The sequence below is a fragment of the Rhinatrema bivittatum genome, chromosome 3 (assembly GCF_901001135.1).
Source record: "Rhinatrema bivittatum chromosome 3, aRhiBiv1.1, whole genome shotgun sequence".
NCBI classification, from domain to species: Eukaryota; Metazoa; Chordata; class Amphibia; order Gymnophiona; family Rhinatrematidae; genus Rhinatrema; species Rhinatrema bivittatum.
In genome coordinates, this window is record NC_042617.1 from 215,279,969 (window position 1) to 215,300,897 (window position 20,929).

The window sequence follows — 20,929 nt, forward strand, 5'->3', positions numbered from 1 at the left end:
AGGGACCAGGACTGCCATCGAGCACCATGGTACATCTCAATGCCATCAAAGCCGTCTTTGATGCCTCGGGGGCCATTGATGCCCTTGGGGCATTCAATACCATCGAGGCCAACGACGCCTTCGATCCCATTGAGGTGCATGTGAAGCCACCCTCGATGCTGCTGAAGTATGTGGCCTTGATGTTGTGACAGCCCTCTATGCCATCAAGGTATGTGGCCTCGATGCCTTGGCTGCCCTCGAGGCCATCACAGGCGGAGCTGCCTTGATACCATTGACACCCTTACTGCCATCAAGGTACGGGGCCTCGAGTGTATTGTTCACCGATGCCATACATTGCCGCTTTTGACAAGTTCGAGCATTATTAACAAAGTACTGGGATCACCATTGAGCACCCTGGTTAGTTCTGCACCACAAAGTACTGGTGGAGAACAGGCGAGGAAGGTGTCATCACACACTCTGTGAGTGCTTTTTGGCATGGGATTCTACCCACAAGCACGGAGAGTGGGTTCATAGGTGGGCAGCCATCTGTAGGATGGGATACCACTGTATGAGTACTAATCTGCATGCTTTTACAGTGAAGGGATCTATTCTACTCTGTGTGTGTTTCCCTCATGGCGAGCACAACAGGTTGTGTGCTGTACCCACAGGACTGACTGAGAACTGCATTCCTGGACGAATCCTTAGGGGAGTAGACACCAGGAGGGTAGTATCAGGAGTCTTCTCCTTCCTCAGAAGAGGAATATGTCTTTCGACCCCTCCCGGATCACAAATCCCCTTAATGGGGAAGCCTCTGGGACTCCGTCCCTTGCAGGTTATTGCCAAACTGGAGCCTTGAATCTTTGAATTGGTATCTCTCCTTGTAGGCCAGGACCGGGGGATAGCAGCGGCAGTCATTGGACCATTTTTTTCTGGGGTCCCTCTGTTGATTACTGCTGTGGTCTACCCCATCTAAGGGTAGTTGCCAGTGGCAGACTGGTCACTTTTGAACCTCAGCGATCAGAGATTGTAACCGGAGAGTTGAAAGCTTTTTTGGGATCAGGAGACCCTTATTCCCGTTGCTTTCCTGTCCCTTCATGAAGGGGATATTCGATTCGGTTTCAGGGCAACCCTTATGGATTCCCCCTCTGGATGGCCAGTTTTCCACCCCTGCAAGGGGTGTCCCTAGTTTTCTTTGTCCCAGAGAAGGGATGTCACTGCTTCTGACTGGGAGTCGCTCTCGGTTCCTCACGAGCTCTGACAGCTGGTCGTCCTAAGGAACAGCAGGTCTATTTCACAAGGGAGCCATTCCAGACTAGCTCCCCAGTGAAGATTAGGGGTTTCTCCCATCCAAGAGTCACCTTTGATAACTGCTGAATTCAATGGGCATTTTTTTGATAAGGACCATTATTGCTGGCCATTCTTGCCCCAGGGACCCTACCTCAAGTGAGGAGGGTTCTAGTTCATCTAATTGGCAAGTATGCCTTTCAAACTATCACCATATCCATGGCTGAGGGAGTTGGGGGATGAGGGATCCCACAAAAGAGGTGCTGTCTTTGGTTGCAGTGGCTTACTTAAAAGATAATCCTGTTTGCAGACAGGGGAGTCATGTTTTATGTAATGATTGTTCCATTTACTGGACCGTGTGCTTCCTTGGGGGAAATATATGTAATCATGGCTGAGGTATTAATACCTAAGCCAGGTTCGTGGTAATCTGTTCCGAGATCACACTGACCCTGCCCTGTACCCTTACGGTTTTCAGGCCGGTGAAGATATCCTGTTCAACAGAGGTCTGCACTTGCGGCACCCCGGCTTCAGGTCTATTGGTGGAATATTTCTGGATTTCTTCCCTGGGGGATTCACTCTCAGTTTCAGCTGTTCCAAGCAGGCTGAGGGCTCTTATCTCAGTGGGTAATTCCCTACTGGAATCGACAGTGAGTTATTCACTTGGAGTTGTGATATATTCAATCTAGCGACTTGTTCTTACCCCTGCTAACCAGTAGTCTGCCTCCTTATGTTCTTCAATCTTTCCAACTTCCAGTTGGAATATCAAGGGGAGGGGAGGAAAAGCTAGGGCGTTCGTGGTAAATCTTAGTGTATACCTCCAGGGAAAGATACATCACTTTTCCCTATATTTTCACCAAGTTCTGTCCAGAACTGCCTTTAGCTTTTCTCACTTCACTAGGTTGTCCAAAGTGCCTTCCTGCTCGCCTGAACTATCCTGTAGCAGGATGGATAACCCTGCCCTTGACAGGGTGAAGTGTGGGTGAACTTCAGGCCAACTTATCTCCCTGCTTGGGGGTTTGGTCTAGGAATCCCATTCAGGGATTGCCTTTCATCCCCTGAAACTCTTGATGCTGTTCTGCATGATCAGCTCTGTCTGGTGCTTTGGCTCATAGGATCTATTACAGACCCTGCCATTGTTACTGATTATTCTTCCAAGTGTTGTTTGCGTTTTTCTGTCCATTATGCCTGTCAACCAAATATGGGCACACTTCTGCAGATGCATTCTGTCCTTCGGATGCCAGTGGACCGCAGTTTCTTTCTGGGGAGCTCTCAGGCCTCAGTTTTTCGGTTGTCTTGTAACAATGAAGAAAACTATGCGGTCTTCGTCCAAGATGTTGTTTACATCTCTAGATTTTTCCTCTGTCCAGGAAGTTCTAGATCTACTGTCATCAGGTTTTCTTGATCCAAAACCCTAATTGTAATGTTTTCCATGATGCGGAGTATATTTCTTGCTGGCACTTGCATCATTCTTCTACTTTAGGTGCCCCTGCTACACAAGGCGGGTTTGTGTCTCAGTTGTTTCTATGGTTTTCTCTTTGTAGAACCCAACTCTTTTCCCTCCTAGACCCCTTTGTTGTTGAGGGAGCGCTAAGGAGTGGTCCCGATTCGGGGGAGGTTAGTGTGCCCTTGAACCACAGCGCGACTGCAGAGGGGCTCCAAGGAAGTGCCGAGGCAGGCAAGACATGTTCAAGCACGGGTGGACAGGCTGAAGACCAGCAGCCCTGACCTCTGCCGAAAGCACCAGAAGAGACCCAACAACACAATGCTGGTCTCTGGGGTAGCCCTCCGGCCACTCAATAGACCTTTCAGACCTGCCTCCTGGAAATGGCATATGGGACAGGATGGACAGAGGTCGAGGACAGGCAATGGTACTGGAACAAGACGAAGACATTTGGAGACATGGTTGAGACGAGGGTACTTGGAGACTTGGATAAGGCGATGGAACTGGAACAGGAACAAGATGAACACACTGTTGCGCCCGTCGGTCGCAGATGGCTGCACCCTCTCTGTCTCACCTCTTTTCTTTCTCTTTCCTCTCCTCTGGGCAAGATGGCTGTCTCCGCTGACCTCTCCGGCGTCCCCGGACCGGCATAGGCGATTGCGTTCGCCATTCTTTCACTGAAGTCACTTAGGGTATGCACACTCGTGCGCCGCCCTCTCTTTTGAATACGTCATGGCAGGAACCTGGGGTGTCCTCACCACATGAAGTCTCTACCTCCGATTTCCAATCCAGCCAAGAGTTAGCAAGGATTCTGCTCCAGCTAATTTCGACTTCCTTCAGAGACTCCCGCTCTGAGTCCTCACTCCTACAAACTCTCTGGGGTTACGCTGGCTACACTAGGGCGTTCTAGGTACCCGCTCCTCGGGGGGCCTTATTCACTCCTACCTACCCTCCGGGGTTTTGCTGTTCCAGCAAGGACGCTCAAGGCACCCATTCTTCGGGGGTCTTACTTCGCTCCTATCTACTCTCCAGGTTTCCCAGCTCATCAGAATCCTAGGTACCCGCTCCCCGGGGCCTTGCACTCGGCTGCCTTCCTCCTGGGTTAACCTGCATCTACAGAGGATATCTTGGCTCCGGCGCTTGGGGCCTTGCATCATCTCTACCTCCGCTCTACAGAGGCCATCTCTCCAGCAACTACCAGCCTTCGTGAGTACCTTCTCTCTTCAGTCTCTTTGCCTTGTCTCACCACAGAATAGATTCTCAGCGTACCCCGCTCCGTGGACCACTACCAGATCTATCATTGCTGAATACGTCATCTGTGATTGGGTTCTCAGCCTACCCCGCTCCGCGGACCACTACCAGACCCTTCACTTCCAGCTTCTGGTGAGACTTTCTCTGCCTTGATACAACTCAGTGCCTGGACTGAACTAATCATCAGAGACCTACTCCACTGGCTGAGGAACTCAGCCCACTTCTCGGGTCTTGCCAACTGCTGTATAATAAAGCTTCTATTCTCTCTGTGGTCATTACGGAAGAGTCTTGAATACTGTGTACAATTCTGGTCGCCACATCTCAAAAAAGATATAGTTGCGATGAAGAAGGTACAGAGAAGGGCAACCAAAATGATAAAGGGGATGGAACAGCTCCCTTATGAGGAAAGGCTGAAGAGGTTAGGGCAAACTATCAAAAGTTCAGAAAGGGTATTCAGATCTGGCTCTTTCAGTAGGTTTTTCAAAATGGTTTTCAACCTAAAAACAGTGATTCATTCATTCATTCAATAGCCCTGACCACTATTGACTGTTGTAGTGCTCTATGCTTGGGTATTCCAAAAAATACCAAGCAAGCCTTACAATATGTGCAGAACTCTGCCATAAGAATAATAGAGTGAATCCCATCTCATTATCACATTACTCCATATTTGTTGAAACATCATTGGCTTCCTGTGACTTAGTGGGTTAAGTTCAGAGTTTTAATGTTAGTATATAAAGGAGTGAAAGGCATCTAAATGCTGCCCTCAGTTTGTGTTGTCCAGCCAGAACCCTCTGTTTGGTGTCATTTTCCAAAATGGCACTGATTTGATCTTGCCCCAGCCATGTGACTGGGGTAAGGTCTGGGGATCGGATCCACATGGCTTAGGTCAGCCATTTTGGAAAGTGGTGCTGACTGGGCCAGTTACAAGGGAGCATTGTTCACACGTTTTACATGGTCGCTCACAAAGTTTATCTTTGTGCTATGTACAGAAATGCAGTGCGAATGCTGGCGCTCAAAAACTGTTGGTTTAAAAAAATTGTTGCTCACAGGAGAAAAAATTTGAACACACTTAATCACTCCGTGGATGAAGCATTGCACAACAGCTAGTGCCATTTTTGTATACCAGTAGGTATACGGATGGATATGTTAATGGAGTGTTAATTTTGAAAGTTTGAATCACTAAAGGGTGCAGGGTTTTTTTTTAGGTGGGGAAAGGGCATCTGGAACAGAATATGAGAATGATATTTTCTATTGTGTGTTGGTTATTTGGAAAATAAAAATTCTGTGCTGAAAAAAACAGACGGGCAGCACGTTACTGTTCACTCAGGGCAGCAAAAATGCTAGCACTGACCGTGGTGGGGGGGGGGGGGGGCCAGGAAGATGGTATGTTTTGCCTTTGGGGGCTGGGGAATTGACTTCGGGGTGTGGGAGGATGGTATGTTTTGCTGTCATGGGGGGAGAGGGGGATGGAGGATGTAGGGATTGCCTTCAGGGGAATGGTATGTTTTGAATTTCGGGGATGGGAGGATGATATGTTTTGCCTTCGGGGGGGGTGGGTGGTGAGGGTGAGGGATGTAGGGATTGCCTTCAGGGGGTGGGGGATTGTTATTGCCTTCGGGGGGGCCGGGGGTGAGGGGTATTGATATTGGGGACTGGGGCCACAGTTTGAGTGTTTTAGGGAGGGGGGAAGGGGGAGCCAGAGCTGCCATCGCACGGTTCTTTTTTTTTAAACATTTTAAACATTTTGGGGGTGTCAGGGCTACCTCAACTGGCAGTCCTGGGTTGAGACAGGGGTCAGCACTGACGCCTGCTCAACCTCCCTATTTGGCCATGTCTTTATTTGGGGGGGGGGGGGGGGCCAGCAGCCCTTTAAGGCAATGGAGGTCCCATGAGGTTGGGGCCACCATTGCGTTAAAGGGCCTCTCGCCGTGTTCTTTGTGTCACAGTATTTTGACCATGACACAAAAGAACGTGCCATATCTGCAAAGCTTTTTCAGGGGAGGGGCCACTATCGTGGTGACATCCCCTGCGATAGTGGGACCCATCCTACGAGAAAACTTAGCCGGATAAGTGGCACTGAATATTCTCTCTTGACTTTTATGCATTTTATAATGCATTGTTTCTCTCATTGTCTCATATGGAGTGGAGGAGCAGCCTATTTGTTAGAGTAGTAGACTAAGAACCTGGAAAGCTAGGGTTCAAATCCCGCTGTTGCTGCTCCTTGTGACCTTGGGTAAGTCATTTCAGCTTCCATTGCCTCAGGTACAAACATATGTTCTTTTTGCTAAAGGTTTTCTCCCAGTTTGTGTCTATGGAAAATATACTTTAGATTGTAAGCTCTCTGGGAACAGAAAAAATATCTACAGTATTTGAATGTAACTCATGTCGAACTATCAATGAAAAGGCATGAGCTAAATATAAAAAAATAAAAATAAATAAATATTATTAATATATATTGTGTTTTAACTATGTATCGCTTTGATTGTATCAACAAGATACTAAACTATCTAGCACAGCTAGATAACAAGGATTTGGACATTTTTATGAAAGAAAAGTTCATAAATAGTTATTAGCTAGGTAGACTTGGAAAAAGCAACTGCTTGTTCCTGGGAGAGACCAACAAGAAATGGATCTACTCTTTGGGATCTGCTAGATACTTCCAAGAGATCTGGAGTGGCCAAAGCTAAATACGGGATGCTTTTGTTCTAGTTGAGCAGGGAAGGAATACTTTTCCTTTTCCTGACTTTTGTCATTGGATTGTGGTGATTTGTTTTGTAGAAATCAGGTACTGCTTTGCAGCCAACTTAAGCCATCTGACTGATTGTCTCTTCTTGGATTTCCACTATAGCAATGTGATAACATGGCCAGGCAGAGTGGTTTTTGTCTTGCCTTTTGCATACAATCCACAGAGGGGCTGTGTAGTATCAGCTTTAATTCTCATTAGATTTTTTAGATTTTTATATTCCGCTTTTTGCACTTTTTTTTTTCAGCGCTTCAAAGTGGATTACATTCAGGTACTGTAGATAGTTCCCTATCCCCAGAGGGCTTACAATCTAACAGGCCGATACAGTACAGTGCGCTCCGGTGGACTGTTAGCCCGCATTTGTCCGTGCGTTTTTGACACGCTATTTTTACGCCTTATACAGTAAGGGGTAATAGCGCATTGAAAATGCGCAGCCAACCCTCCCAAAACTAATAGCGCCCGCAACATGCAAATGCATGTTGATGGCCCTATTAGTTATTCCCGTGTGATACAGAAAGTAAAATGTACAGCCAAGCCGCACATTTTAATTTCTGCTGGCAGCGGGAAAGTGTACAGAAAAGCAGAAAAAACTGCTTTTCTGTACACCCTCCAACTTAATATCATATCAATATTAAGTCAGAGGCCCCAAAAATAAAAAAAAAAAAAATTAAAATGTGCCCGTGGCCTGCGGGTTGGAAGACGGACGCTCAATTATGCTGGCATCCATTTTCCGAACCCGTGGCTGTCAGCGGGCTCGAAAAGCGACGCCAGAAAAATTGAGCGTCAGCTGTCAAACCCGCTGACAGCCGCCGTTCCTGTCAAAAAGGAAGCACCTCTTTTTACCACAGGCCCTCATTTAAATACTTGATCGCGCATCCAGGAGAGTGGCCTGGGCGCGCGTTGGGAGAGCGGGCGCTCGCCTCAGAGCGCTGGCTCTCCTGTGGGATTTACTGTATCGGCCCATAAGTTTGTACCTGAGGCAATGGAGGGTAAAGTGACTTGCTCAAGGTCACAAGGAGCTACAGCAAGACTGTCATTAACATTATATACAAGAAAATATGGTACTGCTTCAACATAAATTCTTATGCAAAAAGTGTGTCTTAAGGAAGCTGCATTCTTATCTTTGTCCCTTTCTTTACTTGCTGATAGCGGTGTTGTTTTCTCCACTAGATGCCTCTGATGCATGCCTCCCACTTCTCACTCCTTGTACCCTTCTCTTAAGGCCTGATGTAAAGCCACTTGCTTTACATCTGGCCTTAGAGCAGGGAAAAAACCCTCAACAGCAACTACTTAGGCTATGCTTTCCCAGGCCACACCCAAAGAGAGTGTGTCTGTGTCTGTGTCTCTGTCAGTATAGGGAATTTGGTTTTTTTCTGCCCCCTTTTGAGACCACCATCTTGAGCTCTGTTGGCTCTTAACCTGCACAACCCTTTGGGAAATCTATTCTTCCCCTTTTTCTGGAAGGTGTTTCATTCATTCCCCTTAGATCTTAACCCTGCTGTCAGACATATGGAACATATAAACTAGGATATAAAACTAGCTTTGTGACATTTTTTGCAAGTGCATTCTATTTTTCTTTTCCTGTTTGTTGCACTCTTCTTTTCAACCATATTTCCATTCATTTATCTTTTCTTAGCATATGGTCAGGCGGATCCAAAACCAGTGGGTTATCACCTCTACCAGCAGATGGAGACAGAGCAAAGCGGACATCATGGTATATATACCCCTGCAGTGACATCAGCCTGCCAGTATTCTCATCTCCAGCAGATTGTGGACATGCATCTCCCTATTGGGGATTGCTTTAAAAAAATTTTCAAAGGAGAAGAGAAGAAGATTTATTCACCCCACTCCAATGTGGTGATACTCTGTGATTCTCAGTTGAGAATTCCTGAGGTGATATCTTTGGATCCCTCCCTCAGATAACTGCCTTGGTCCGGTAGCTGGTTTTTCAGCCGCCGTGGACTAAGCTGTAAAACATAAAATAAAATAACACTGAAAGGCAAGCGGGTACGGTGGAGAAGGTCCTTGCCCTCTCCCCCCACAGCTGGAGACCGACCTTGTACTCAGCCAGGATGGGCTGAAGTCAGATAAAGAGTAATTTAAAAAAAAAAGAGAGAAGAAGGGGAGTTCGGTAGGGACTGCTCTTCCCCCTGGTCTCTGGTTTTGGTGCGCCGATCCGAAATTCATTCCTGCCTCCAGGGGCACTAAGGGGACATGGGCAGTTTGGTGGGTTGAGCAGCCTTTTGGCTAGGCTCCACTCTGACTTCTCTTGTTTGCTGTATGGTAGGGCATGGCGGCATTTTCCTGCACATAAGTCTGCCCTCTTTAGTTGCATTGATTCGTGCCTGTGCGCCGGGCTGTGCTTCTGGTTAAGCACCTGGTTATGCGCCTAGTTGTACACCTAGTTAGGCACCTAATTAAGCACATAGGAACACCTACTAGGGTACCCAGTTGTGCGCGCTCACACTCGCATGCACTTATTTTCGCGCACTGGGCCAGATTTTGTTTACTTAACCCGGCACGAACAAATCTACGCCCGAAAATGCCAGCACTAAATGTGAGGAACTTGCCATGTTTTTTAGAAACAAAATCACTAATGTCCTCCAATGTTTCCCTGTTAATCCCTCCCCTGTCAACCCCCTTCCCAAAAATTCAAGCGCTAACCTCGAGTCCCTTGAACTCACCTTTCCTAAACAGATTGAACGAATCCTCCAAAAGGCTAAACCCACCACTCATTCATCAGATACAATCCCCACTAAGACTCTTCTTTCCATCCCTGCACCATTTCAAAACTCCTGGCTGACATAATAAACTGCTCCCTCTCACCTGGCAAAGTACCCCGACCCCCTTAAACATGCAATAGTCAAATATGTACAGGTGGATATTTTTCAAATATCCACCTGTACATATATTGTTTATTGGTAATTTATATTTTGAATGTTCCTATAAAATCTCTTTCTCTAACCTTCCTACTGCTGTCCTCTCTCCTCCTTCATTGCTGCTCCCCCTTCCCTGTTTATTGTGTTTCACTCTCTTGTTAATTTCAATGTAAACCGGCATGATGTTCCGACGAATGTCGGTATACAAAAATCAACAAATAAATAAATAAATAACCTGTGAGCGCAGCCGTGCGCACGTTATAAAATCCAGGGTTGGCGCGCGCAAAGGGGTGCACAATTGTGCAACTTGCGAGCGCCGAGCCGAGCAGCCTTCCTCTGTTCCCTCCGAGGCCCCTCCGAAATCGGAGCGACCTCGGAGGGAACTTTCCTTCCGCCTCCCCGCACCTTCCCCTCCCTTCCCCTATCTAACCCGCCCCCCAGCCCTAACTAAACCCTCCCCTGACCTTTATCGAAGAAGTTACACCTGCCAGCTCTCCATCCTCCGGTCCAGTGGCTGTTCCGGAGGCCTCGGTCCCGCCCACGGCCCCGCCCCTGGAATGCCCATTTTTCAAGCCCCGGGACTTGCACGCGCTGCCGAGCCTATGCAAGATAGGTTCGGTGCACGCAGGGGGAGGTTTTCGGGGGTTACGCGCGTATCCCTTTGAAAATCTACCTCACTGTCTGAAGTGTCCTGGTGGGAACTCAGTTTGAGTGCCTAGTTTTTGCAGCATGAACACAGCTGGGCGCACTCTTGTCAGGTGCCTGTTGGTCTCTAACTTTTGTCAGCACTTTGTAGAGGCTCAGGGAGAATTGCCTCCATCTGATCTTACTAAGCCTGGTTCTTCCCAGCCTGGTGCGGGAATGGAAAAAGAGTTGCCAGAGGTGTCGTTTGATTTTGGGGCTCCCCTAACTGGTTCGTCACTGGGAGAAGGGAGTTCAGTTGGTGCAGGTCCGATGTTCCCTGGATTTGGCATGGATTCCAGCCCGTGGAAATGCCGGGCTGAATGAAAGGGGCGATCCGGGGGAGGGGCAGGGCTGGAGGCGGCCGGGGAAGTGATCGCCTATGCGTGCATGATGCTACTGCTACAAAGGAACAGTAAGCAACAAAATAAAAACCAAAAAAGGTAAGACAACTGGTTTAGAGTGTGGGGAGGAGAGGGGAAGGGTAAGGGAGGTTAGGTAGGGGGGTAAGGAAGTTCCCTCCCAGTCCTCTCCTTAATTGAAGCGGACTGGGAAGGAACTGGGAAAAGAGACCAGTGCGTCGCCACACGTAAATTTAAAAATTTACACACACACACCCCCCCCCCGTGTGCACGAGTCCCGGGCCACGCGCAGATGCATGTGCGCCCCTCGTATTTTATAACACATGTACGCCGAGGCGCATATGTTATAAATTAGCTGTGTCCATGTGCGCGCGCACGGACACACACACACACATTTTAAAATCTACCCCTTTGTGTGTGCCATGTTGATCGGGACCGCAGGCAGCCTCCCACCTTGTTTGGGAGTAGCTTTGGTACATCCCACTGGTTTTGGATCCACCTGTCCGTATGCTAAGAAAGGAGAAATTACTACTTACCTGATAATTTCCTTTTCTTTAATAAGGACAGGTGGATCCACCTTCCTGCCCCTTGGCTGCGGGATGTTTGTACTATTGTCCTCCTGCGTGGCTGCATGTTCCAGAGGTTACTGGTAAGTGTTACTCCAGTCCCTAGACTAGTGTTGTTATGCTTTTTGTCTGAGCTCATTATTTTCCCTTGGCTGATTGCTGGAATGGTTATCTGTTAATAATCAAGTTTTGTTAGTTTGCTTTTGCAGAGAATACTGGCAGGCTGATGTCACTGCATTGGTATATATATTGTGCTGTCTGATTTGCTCCATCTCCATCTGCTGGTAGAGGGGCATAATCCACTGGTTTTGGATCCACCTGTCCATATTAAAGAAAAGGAAATTATCAAGTAAGTAGTAATTTCTCCTATATATTTTTACTGAATTCATCTTTCCCTTGACTGTCTTACTTCTTCATATCATTCTTACCTTTTGTATTTGGAGACTAAAACAGCTGTTTAGTTGGTATACATTGAAACCTACAGATATAGTACTGTGATATTAAGGTTTTGGATCTATTTTTTTCATTTTAAAATAGTTGGCTGAAGAGCGCATTGGAAACCTAAGAACAGTTCGGGCATTTGGGAAAGAAATGATTGAAATGGAAAAATACAAAAGTAAAATTGATTGCGAGCTGAAGATAGCAAATAAAGAGGCATTAGCTCGAGCTGGCTTCTTTGGAGCAGTAAGTATATAAGATATTTACGTTTAATTCAGATAAAAGTGTTTTGTAGTTAGGAGAGAAAAGTGAACTTAGCATGTATAACTATCTATTCTTAGGCTCATACCTCATCTTATTTCTTATGGAACTCAAAGTAGCTTTCAATATATAATAAAAATAATGCAACAATAAAGTTACTCAAAATACAATTCAAAAAATTAAAACCATTTAAAAATTAAACCACCTCAGTTTTCAGTCCCTCTCTCACAGAAACACTGGAAATTGCTTACTAGGTTCAGTTAAAAGTCCAGGCCATTATTCCCTATGTTGTTCCAAAGGGGGAATGCCCATTTAGAATTGCCCACTTAAGGTTTCCCATTTGGAGGTTATCCAATAGTGATGTCTTGCTTCTGGCAGCAGCAAACTTCATTTCATGTTCTCCTTCATGCAGCCCAATCTCTCAATGAGGATCCAAGTAAAATGGACATTTTGAAAGATTACCACCTCTTAAGACTTTCAGAGAACTCCTCTTCATAGAGTACTTTGGACTCACGAAAAAAATTGTAGGAATATGTTCATTATTTAATCAATGTGAAAATCTTTCCAACATACTCAGTGTGAATTATGAACCATTGGCTCTGCTTCTAATCTTGTGCCCCTTTCTCCAGCTTGACTTTCTATATTCACCAGAGGTTTAACTATTGTGATGAGATAGACCCCTTGCTCCAGTATCAGGGTAATTCCAGGACTGGAAAACTGAGTTCTGCACTCATGGCATCTCCTCCGGCGTCACAGCTTGATGACCTCATTTCCGAGGCTCGAACTGAGTGCACCACAGCTGGATCCTCCAGGGGGGCTCCTTCTTTCAGGGCTTAGCAGCATTCTGTATCCTGAGGAATGTGGAAGCAGTTCTTCTCTCCCCCCCCCCCCCCCAACTCTTCCCAATGGAGCAGCACCCGAAGAAGCTACTTGCAACTTTGGATGCATCACAAAGGAATCCATCGGGCTGGCAGCTGGAGGGGTCAGAGTGCACCATAGGGAAGATCATGACCCATCCTTTCCTCTTCTGAACCATACCAGGCAACAAATAAGGCAAAAGAGGCAAGCAATTTAAAATTCACCAAGAGGGCAAGGAGCATGACCAACTATGCTGATGCCATCTTGATTCCTAGCGATGTGATCTGATTTGTGTTTTGGTTTGTTTTTTTTTTTGGGGGGGGGGGGTTAAATCATGCTAATATCTTTCCCAACAGCAAGGCTGCAGGCCCCTATAACATCTGGGACTTTTAACACATTGACTTGTCTTGCTGTTCTAAGTAAGTACCACATACAGGCAAAACTTAGAATTATGTCAATATTGCTTCTGGCGGCTGCAAGCTTCATTTCATGTACTCCTTCATGCAGCCCAGTCTTTGAATAAGGATCCAAGTAAAATGGACATTTTGAAAGATTAAGACTTTCAGAGAACTCCTCTCCATAAAACTTTGAAAAAATTATACAATGTGCCAGATGATTATTTATTGGACAATGTAGGTTTCAGTACCAGTAGTGTCTGTTATGATGGTATACTTGAACATACATTGGTATGTGGGAAAGTGTTTTCTTATAGTATATTTTGAAGATTCCTTGGGTTTCACGCTGTCTTGTAGTGAGTATATCTTTTCAATTAGCTGGTCTTTCTAACCTAGTCAATCACAGTGTCTTCTACTCCACATATTACACCATGGACTGGAGTATTTAGCCATAATGATGAATACATTTCCTCCATAGTCAAGGAGACTTCATTATTTGATGATGATCATGAAGTACTTTCCGATTCATCTTGGCCTGATTTATTGATACAGCATAAGCGGTTGGTCCGTGCTGAACTACACAGTGCTACACTGTTACAATATATTAAACAGCAAATGATCCCACGGAGTCTAAGGATTAATAAAGAACTGAAATTGTTCTCTGATAATGAGGAGTTTATGGTCAAGTGAATTTCTATTTTGAATAAGTGTGCACTGGACCTCATGCTATTGATTTTTGAGACTACTAAGAAAACAGCAGAGGATCTTCAGCAATCAGTGCAGGTGACAAAATCAGCTTTACAAGGAGTTTGAGAAATCTTTAGAAGCACATTTGGCAGTAAATGATCAATTTAGATCTTCTATTCCTGCTTTAAAAGTAAAAAAAAATTTCATAGAGATGAACAAGATTATAAATCTGGCATCATTTATTTGTGGCATCAGCCCAAATATCAGCCGAAGAAAAAAGTTACTTTTTTTGATTCATCTAGTAACTCTTCCAGTTCCGATGAAAAAGACACATGGACACCTGGCTTTAACCAACCGCATTCTAACTTGCCTGGCCATTTTTTAGAGGACAATACAAATCGGCAGAGACGTCCATTTTGGGGTCAGTTTTCCAATCGTCCACCACAAGATTACCATCAGTCTCGTCCGTACACACGGGTACAAGCATGACAACCTCCGTAGTAAATTTAACTGATCAATGCCTTTCCAACCTTCAAAAACAAGTCTTGAATAAAGGACTTTCCTTTGTACCCACTTATCAATATGAATCATTTTAATGTTGAATTGATCTGTATAGATTATTTAGATTACTGCAAGTATACCTCTTTTTCAACAATACCTGTTCTACACAGGTTATTTCAATGGTACACCTGATTTCTCGTTGGATCTCGCCAGGACCTATAGACCTGTATATAAAAACATTTATGGATCTAGTCCTAAAGGATATAGCATATTTGGAACAGCATTTAACACCTATCACACACAATTTGTCTTGGGCACATATATTGGCATTAAAAGAGTTACAACAAAATAAGGACCTTATTATTCGTCCCACCAATAAAGGTGGGTCAATACTGATACAGACATGTTCACAATTTGTGGCTGAAATTCATAACCAATTAGACTATTCCACCTACTGCAGAAGATTGGATGAAGATCCTACCCCACAGATACGAAAACTGATAGATCAAGAGATTTCAGTAGCTGTGGACGCTGTTTTTTTTAACAAATGAGATTTCTTATCTAACACCAAAATATACAAAAATACCAGCTTTTAACACAGTTCCCAAGATACATAAATGATTGGTCAACCTGCTTGGTCGATCAATAGTATCATCAATTGGGTCTATTTTAGAAACTTTCTTCTTTTGTTGATGTTTCTTTGCAAGAAGTAAAGACTCAATCATATGTAAAAGATACCACTCAAATGTTAACCACCTTGCAAGATATTTTCATCGAAGAGTCTGATTTTTTTATTGGTTACATTGGATATCCAGTCGCTGTATACCAATATACCACAACAGGCAGCATTGGATACTATTAAAAATGTCTTATTGAAATGTTCTACACAGCAACATATTCCTTCTGGAATTTTTTATAATTTAGCAAAAATTGCTCTTACATGGAATTATTTCTGTTTTGCTGGAGACATGTATTTACAACATCATGGAATCACTATGGGGCAACTTGTATGTTGCCCATTTTGAAGACATATTTTTATACTCTTCCTAATTTTTCAAGTATATAAAAAAATTGGTCACGCTATATTGATGACATATTCTTTTTTGGACTTCAACATCTTCTACAAATTATTGAATGGCTATATTCCATTGATAAAAATTTACAGTTTACTGTATCTTTTCATGTCTCAAAAATTTTGTTTTTGGATATATTGATTTTTAAAATGGGCATTATGTTGGAACTACTCTGTTCCGTAAACCTATGGAAAGAAATTCTCTTTTATTGTTTTTCAGTTTCTATCCCTATCATTTGAGGTGTCATCTCCTTGTGGGACAATTTTTGAGATTAAGGGGAATCTGCTCGGATAAAGATGATTTCATTAATCATGCACGTGTTTTTAGTGCTTGACTTTTGGCTAGAGGATATCCTTTTCTGGTAATAAATAGAGCCTTTAAAAAAGCCTTTAATGTAGAACGCCAATGGCTTTTGTGTGATCAACTAAAAATGCCTAACAAACGATCTGTGTGTGTATTAAGATTTTCTCATGTATCCTCAAAGAGTAAAGCTATCCTTTTAAAACACTGGGAAGTTTTGAAACAACATTGTTGTTTTCAGTGCCACCATTATTTACATTTACACACGGAAAAAGTCTTAGAGATTATTTAGTCCATGCTACACTGCAGTCTTCCCGAGATGAGATTCCATGAGGAATGATATTGCCGGGTCTAATGTCTCGATTGGCGTAGTTGCATCCCTGGCCATAGCCAGGCAGGCGCGTGATACCATGGCACAGCAGGCAGCGATCTGTAGGGTCATAGCTGATACATCATAAGACTGAGGATGGATTCCTGCCGTCTGTCATTGGCATCCTTGAGTGAAGCTCCTCCCTCGACTGGTATGGTAGTGCGCTTTGTTGTGGCGCAGACCAGGGCGTCGACCTTGGGAAACCTCAGGAATTCCTTCATTGCGGGGTCCAAGGGGTAGAGAGCTTCTAGGGCTCATCCTCCCTTGAAGGTGGCCCCTGGAGCGTCCAATTCCAGGTCGATCAGTTGTTATATGGCCTGTAGTGTAGAAAAATGGCGTGAGGTCTGGCGGAGCCCAGCCAGGAAGGGGCTCGCCTTGGACTCTGCTGTGTTGCATGTGTCCGGGATGGCCAATGCCTTCAGACTCATGGCTACGAGATCTGGTAATTCGTCTTTTGGAAAGAAGCGCATCATGGTTCGATACGGTTCCGTTCCTGGAGGGATTTCCCCCTCTTCCAGGGGTTCTGATTCCTCCTCCGAGTCATCTGTGTCCCCTAAGGCGAGGTATTTGTCCAGGGGAGGCCCATCTGGTGGAAGCCGGGAGGGGCCTGGGAGGTTCTGGACCACTGGCGGGGGTTGTGGTTGTGCCGCTGGTGGCCCTGTCTGAGCATGCATGTAGGAATGCAGCTCAGAGAAGAATCCCGCCAGGTGATGTTGCCTGGGACCACATTGGGTCCGATGGCGCTCCCCGAGGGCCCCCACTGTGGGGGGGCAGAGTCGGGAATAGAGAGGTCCGAGTTAGTCTTGCTGGTGGATCCAGAGTCCTCTACAGGCTGAGGGGGGCCTTGTCTCGGTTCCCCCCCCCCCCCCCCGAGCTTCTTCTCATAGTAGGCACAGGGCGGAAGTCACCTCGGGCTGCGCCGCTCTCATATGGCATGCCGGACAGAGGGCTGGACCCTTAGCTGTCTTAGACGGTGATGCCATGATTTGCGCGTGTATCCTGTATGGGTGCGCGTACCGGAAGGCCTGGTTATGCGCTCCGGGTGCGCCTACGTTGTGAGCGTAAGAGTGGAAGATGCATGCGTAGCTGTGCGCACGGGCCTAGATGAGCGCTCGGCACCCTTGAGCGTGCTGCTGTGCACCCGGCCCTGGTGTGCGTGTCACTGTGCGCACGGCGCAGATGCAAGCGCCGCTATGCGCACAAGTACTTTGTGCGCCCAGCTGGCCGCTGTGCGCATGGCTCAGTTGTGTGGATGATGTGGCAACCAAGGGGGGAGGAGGCGCCGGCGACCACGTGGTAAGATGGCAGCCCCCTCAGGGGGTCTCAATGTGGGAGGACCCTCTTGCCGGATCGGGCTCTAGCCTGGATGGGGATGCTCAACCCGATTGTACAGATGCCGGAGGAACGATCTGTGCGGCTGTCCAAGCCTCAGAGACCGGAGACTTAGAGAAAGTTTTCTACCTTATCTTGTCTCGGTGCTTGCCAGTCCTCTGCCAGGCAGTCTCCGGCTGCGGAGGGAGAGGGAATTACCTTCACCGCCGTGCTAGGTTTTGTACCCGCTGCCTCTCAGCTGCTCCCTTTTCAGGTGGCTAAGTCCAAGCTTGGTCGGCTACTGGACCGAGGCTGCCTCTCAGCCGCTCCCTTTCCCGGGGGCTAAGTCCACGCCGGGACCGAGGCTTATTTCTGAGGGATCTCGGAAATTACCTCAGGAAATCTCCACTGGGGGGGGGACCCTTAGGTATCACCGCAGGAGAACGAGGCTCATTTTGGAGGTAAGATTTTCTTTTTCTTCTTTAAATTTGGAGTTTGGTTTTCTAATGCTGTGCAAGCGTGTGTGACTGCTATGGAGATGGAAAAAACTGAGGATCAGAGCCTCGTCCACGGGTATATATATAGTACTGACGTCAGATTGAAATCTGACTCAGTCTCCAACTGCTATCAGGAGCAAACTATACCCATTGGTCCTGAGTCCATCTGCTATACGCTAGGAAATATATATTTTTGAACAGGGGCAAACTATAAAGTACACTACATAACGATCTACAGTCGGTAGTTGCTGTAAAATAGTCTGACCCGACCGAGGATCACACTGATAAGAGCCTGTGATACTCATGGAACTAAAAGAGCAATTGCCGCAGGATTGATGCCATGTGGATGTGCGTACCAAGTCTGAGGTCACATCCACGAGTACCCCGTCTACTGGAGGACAGAAACAAGAGAAACCAATGCCCCTCTCCCCGGGCACCCAAGGGCAGAGGATCCCAGTGTTTTAGACCATACAAAAACACTTACCAAGCCCCTCGCCCCGCCGGCAGGGGACAGTCCTTTCGGAACAGACACAACAAAAGAGGAGCTGGCTCGGGACCAGGCCCCAGCCACAACATGCAATGAGAATCTGTAGACCCATCTCCAGGAAAGATCATAGGGGGCAAGCTCGCCCTATTCTACCAAAGATGGATCAAAATAATGTCGGACAATTGGGTCCTATCCATCATCCGAGAGGGATTCTATCTGGATTTCCATAGAGGCAATAACACCGGTGCCCATGCACCAACAAAGTTCTGGGCACTATTCCATCTACTTCTTCTTGCCCAAGAAAGAGGGAACATTCCAGCCCATACTGGACCTCAAGACCATCAATAACTAACCTGAAGGTATCCCGCTTCCGCATGGAAACCCTGCGTTCGGTCATAAAGGCAGTACAACCGGGAGAATTCCTGACTTCCCTGGATCTCTCAGAAGCCTATCTCCACATACCGATCCATCGCAGCCATCAGCGTTTCCTACGCTTCACGATATTGGGCCATCACTACCAGTTCCGGGCCCTACCCTTCGGGCTAGCTACGGCTCCCTGAACGTTCACCAAGATCATGGTGGTAGCAGCGGCGACACTGAGGAAAGAAGGAATCCTCATGCACCCATACCTGGACGATTGGCTGATCAGCGAGAATATGCATTTCTTCTCTCTCTGAACTTTGCCTAGTGTAGGAGGAAATATATTTTTGTTTCTAGTCTCCAGTTTTGCATTGCATGCAGAAGGTGGTCTTAGAGTTTCCATTCCAGTTTTGTTTCCACATTTGTAATTTGTGAGAATTCTTGCTTTACAAATCTATTAGATTTTTTTTAAGTGTACATAAATATGTAGATAAAGGTGAGCTGGCTGATACACTATATATTTTAAATTTAGAAAAATTTCCCATGAGAATACTACTCAAGAAATTAAGAAGTTATAGGATAGGAGGTAGTGCCCTGTTGTGTATTGGTTACTGAAGATATAGATTTGGCTTAATGGGAAACAGTCATCTAGTTTTAGCAAAGGGAACTCTTGCCTTGGATTTTTTTTTAATGTAAATAAACATGTAGATAAAGGTGAGCTAATTGATATAATGTATTTGGATTTTCAGAAGGCATTAGATAGTCTCCCATGAGGAAACTCCGCAAGAAATTTAAAGTAATGGGTTAGGAGGCAGTATCCTATTATGGACTGGTAATTGTTAAAGACAGGAAACAGAGGGTAATACTAACTGATCAGTTTATCAAATAGAGAAATGGTGTTAGTGGACTATCGCAGGGATATGTACTGGGATCTGTACAGTTTAACATATTCCTAAATGATCTGGCAAAGGTAACAATAAGTAAGGTGATGAAATTTACAGATGACACAAAATTGTTAAAGCAGATTGAGAAGGAATGCAGAATGAGTAAAAGTGCAAAGTGGGGCACATAGTTAAAAATGATCACAGTTACAGGCACACAATGCTGGATTCCATATTAGGAGTCACCACCCAGGAAAAAGGACCTTGGAATCCTTGTGGACAATCCATTGAAATCTTCAACTCAATGTGAAGCAGTGGTCAAAAAAGCAAATAGAATCTTAGAAATGAGCCAAAAAGGAATGGAGAATAAAACAGAGAATATCATATTGCCTAAGTGTCAAGACATATTGACCACATCTTGAATATTTTCTGCAGATCTGGTTGCTCCATCTCAAAAAAGACATAGAAAAGATGCAGAGAAGGGCAACAAAAATGATAAAAGGGATAGAACAGCTTCCCTATGAAGAGAGGCTACACAGGTTAGTGCTCTTCAACTTGCCAAAGAGATGGTTGAGAAGGGACATGATCAACGTTTGTAAAATCATGAGTAGGGTGTAATAGGTAAATAGGGGCAGTTATATACCCTTTCAAATAATACTAAAGCAAGGGGACACTCCACGAAACTAAAAACTATCAGATTTAAAACAGAATTTTTCACTTGACATACAGTAAGCTGTGAAATCTCTTTCCAGAAGATGTGGTCATAGCATAGCAGGGTTTAAAAGAGGTTTGGAAAAGTTCCTGGAAGAAAAGTCTATAGAATGTTATTAGCCAGATAGACTCAGGAAAGCCATCACTATCCCTGGGATTGGTCAAGTGCTTATGACCTGGACTGGCCACTGTTGGAGTCAAGATGCTAGGCTTGATGGATCTTGGTTTGACCCAGCATGGCCTATCATGTTCACCTGAGATATTCTGCTTTCGCTCACTCGCTTCACCCCACCAACACATGAGTCACTCTGTCCCCTTTTCTTTAGCAATGCCTTCACCTCCACTCTTTACCCTCTCCATGGTGATATTTCTCCGCCAACCCCCTCCCAGAATCAGTGCCTCTGTCCCCTGCCTCCTCCTCTGCCACACTTATCCCTCCTGATGTTGCAACTCCTTCCCCTCATCACAGGGAGACATGATACATTTTAGGGTTCTGAAGGTAGGATACAAGTACTTTTTTTTTTGCTTTTCAAGATGTGCCTTTTTTTTTTTTTTAACTTGTTTTTAATTTTAGGATTGCTAGTTTCTGGTCAGGGAAATTGCTTTGAGTCAC

General features: G+C 45.5%; 1 protein-coding gene across 1 annotated transcript in view; it reads left to right on the plus strand.

Annotated features, from left to right (window-relative positions):
- ABCB10 (ATP binding cassette subfamily B member 10) overlaps positions 1-20,929 on the plus strand; it is a 244,031-nt gene that overhangs the window by 82,750 nt on the left and 140,352 nt on the right. Inside the window, 1 exon segment of the mRNA XM_029594183.1 lies at positions 11,724-11,870. Within this exon segment, the coding sequence (XP_029450043.1) occupies positions 11,724-11,870 (147 nt within the window).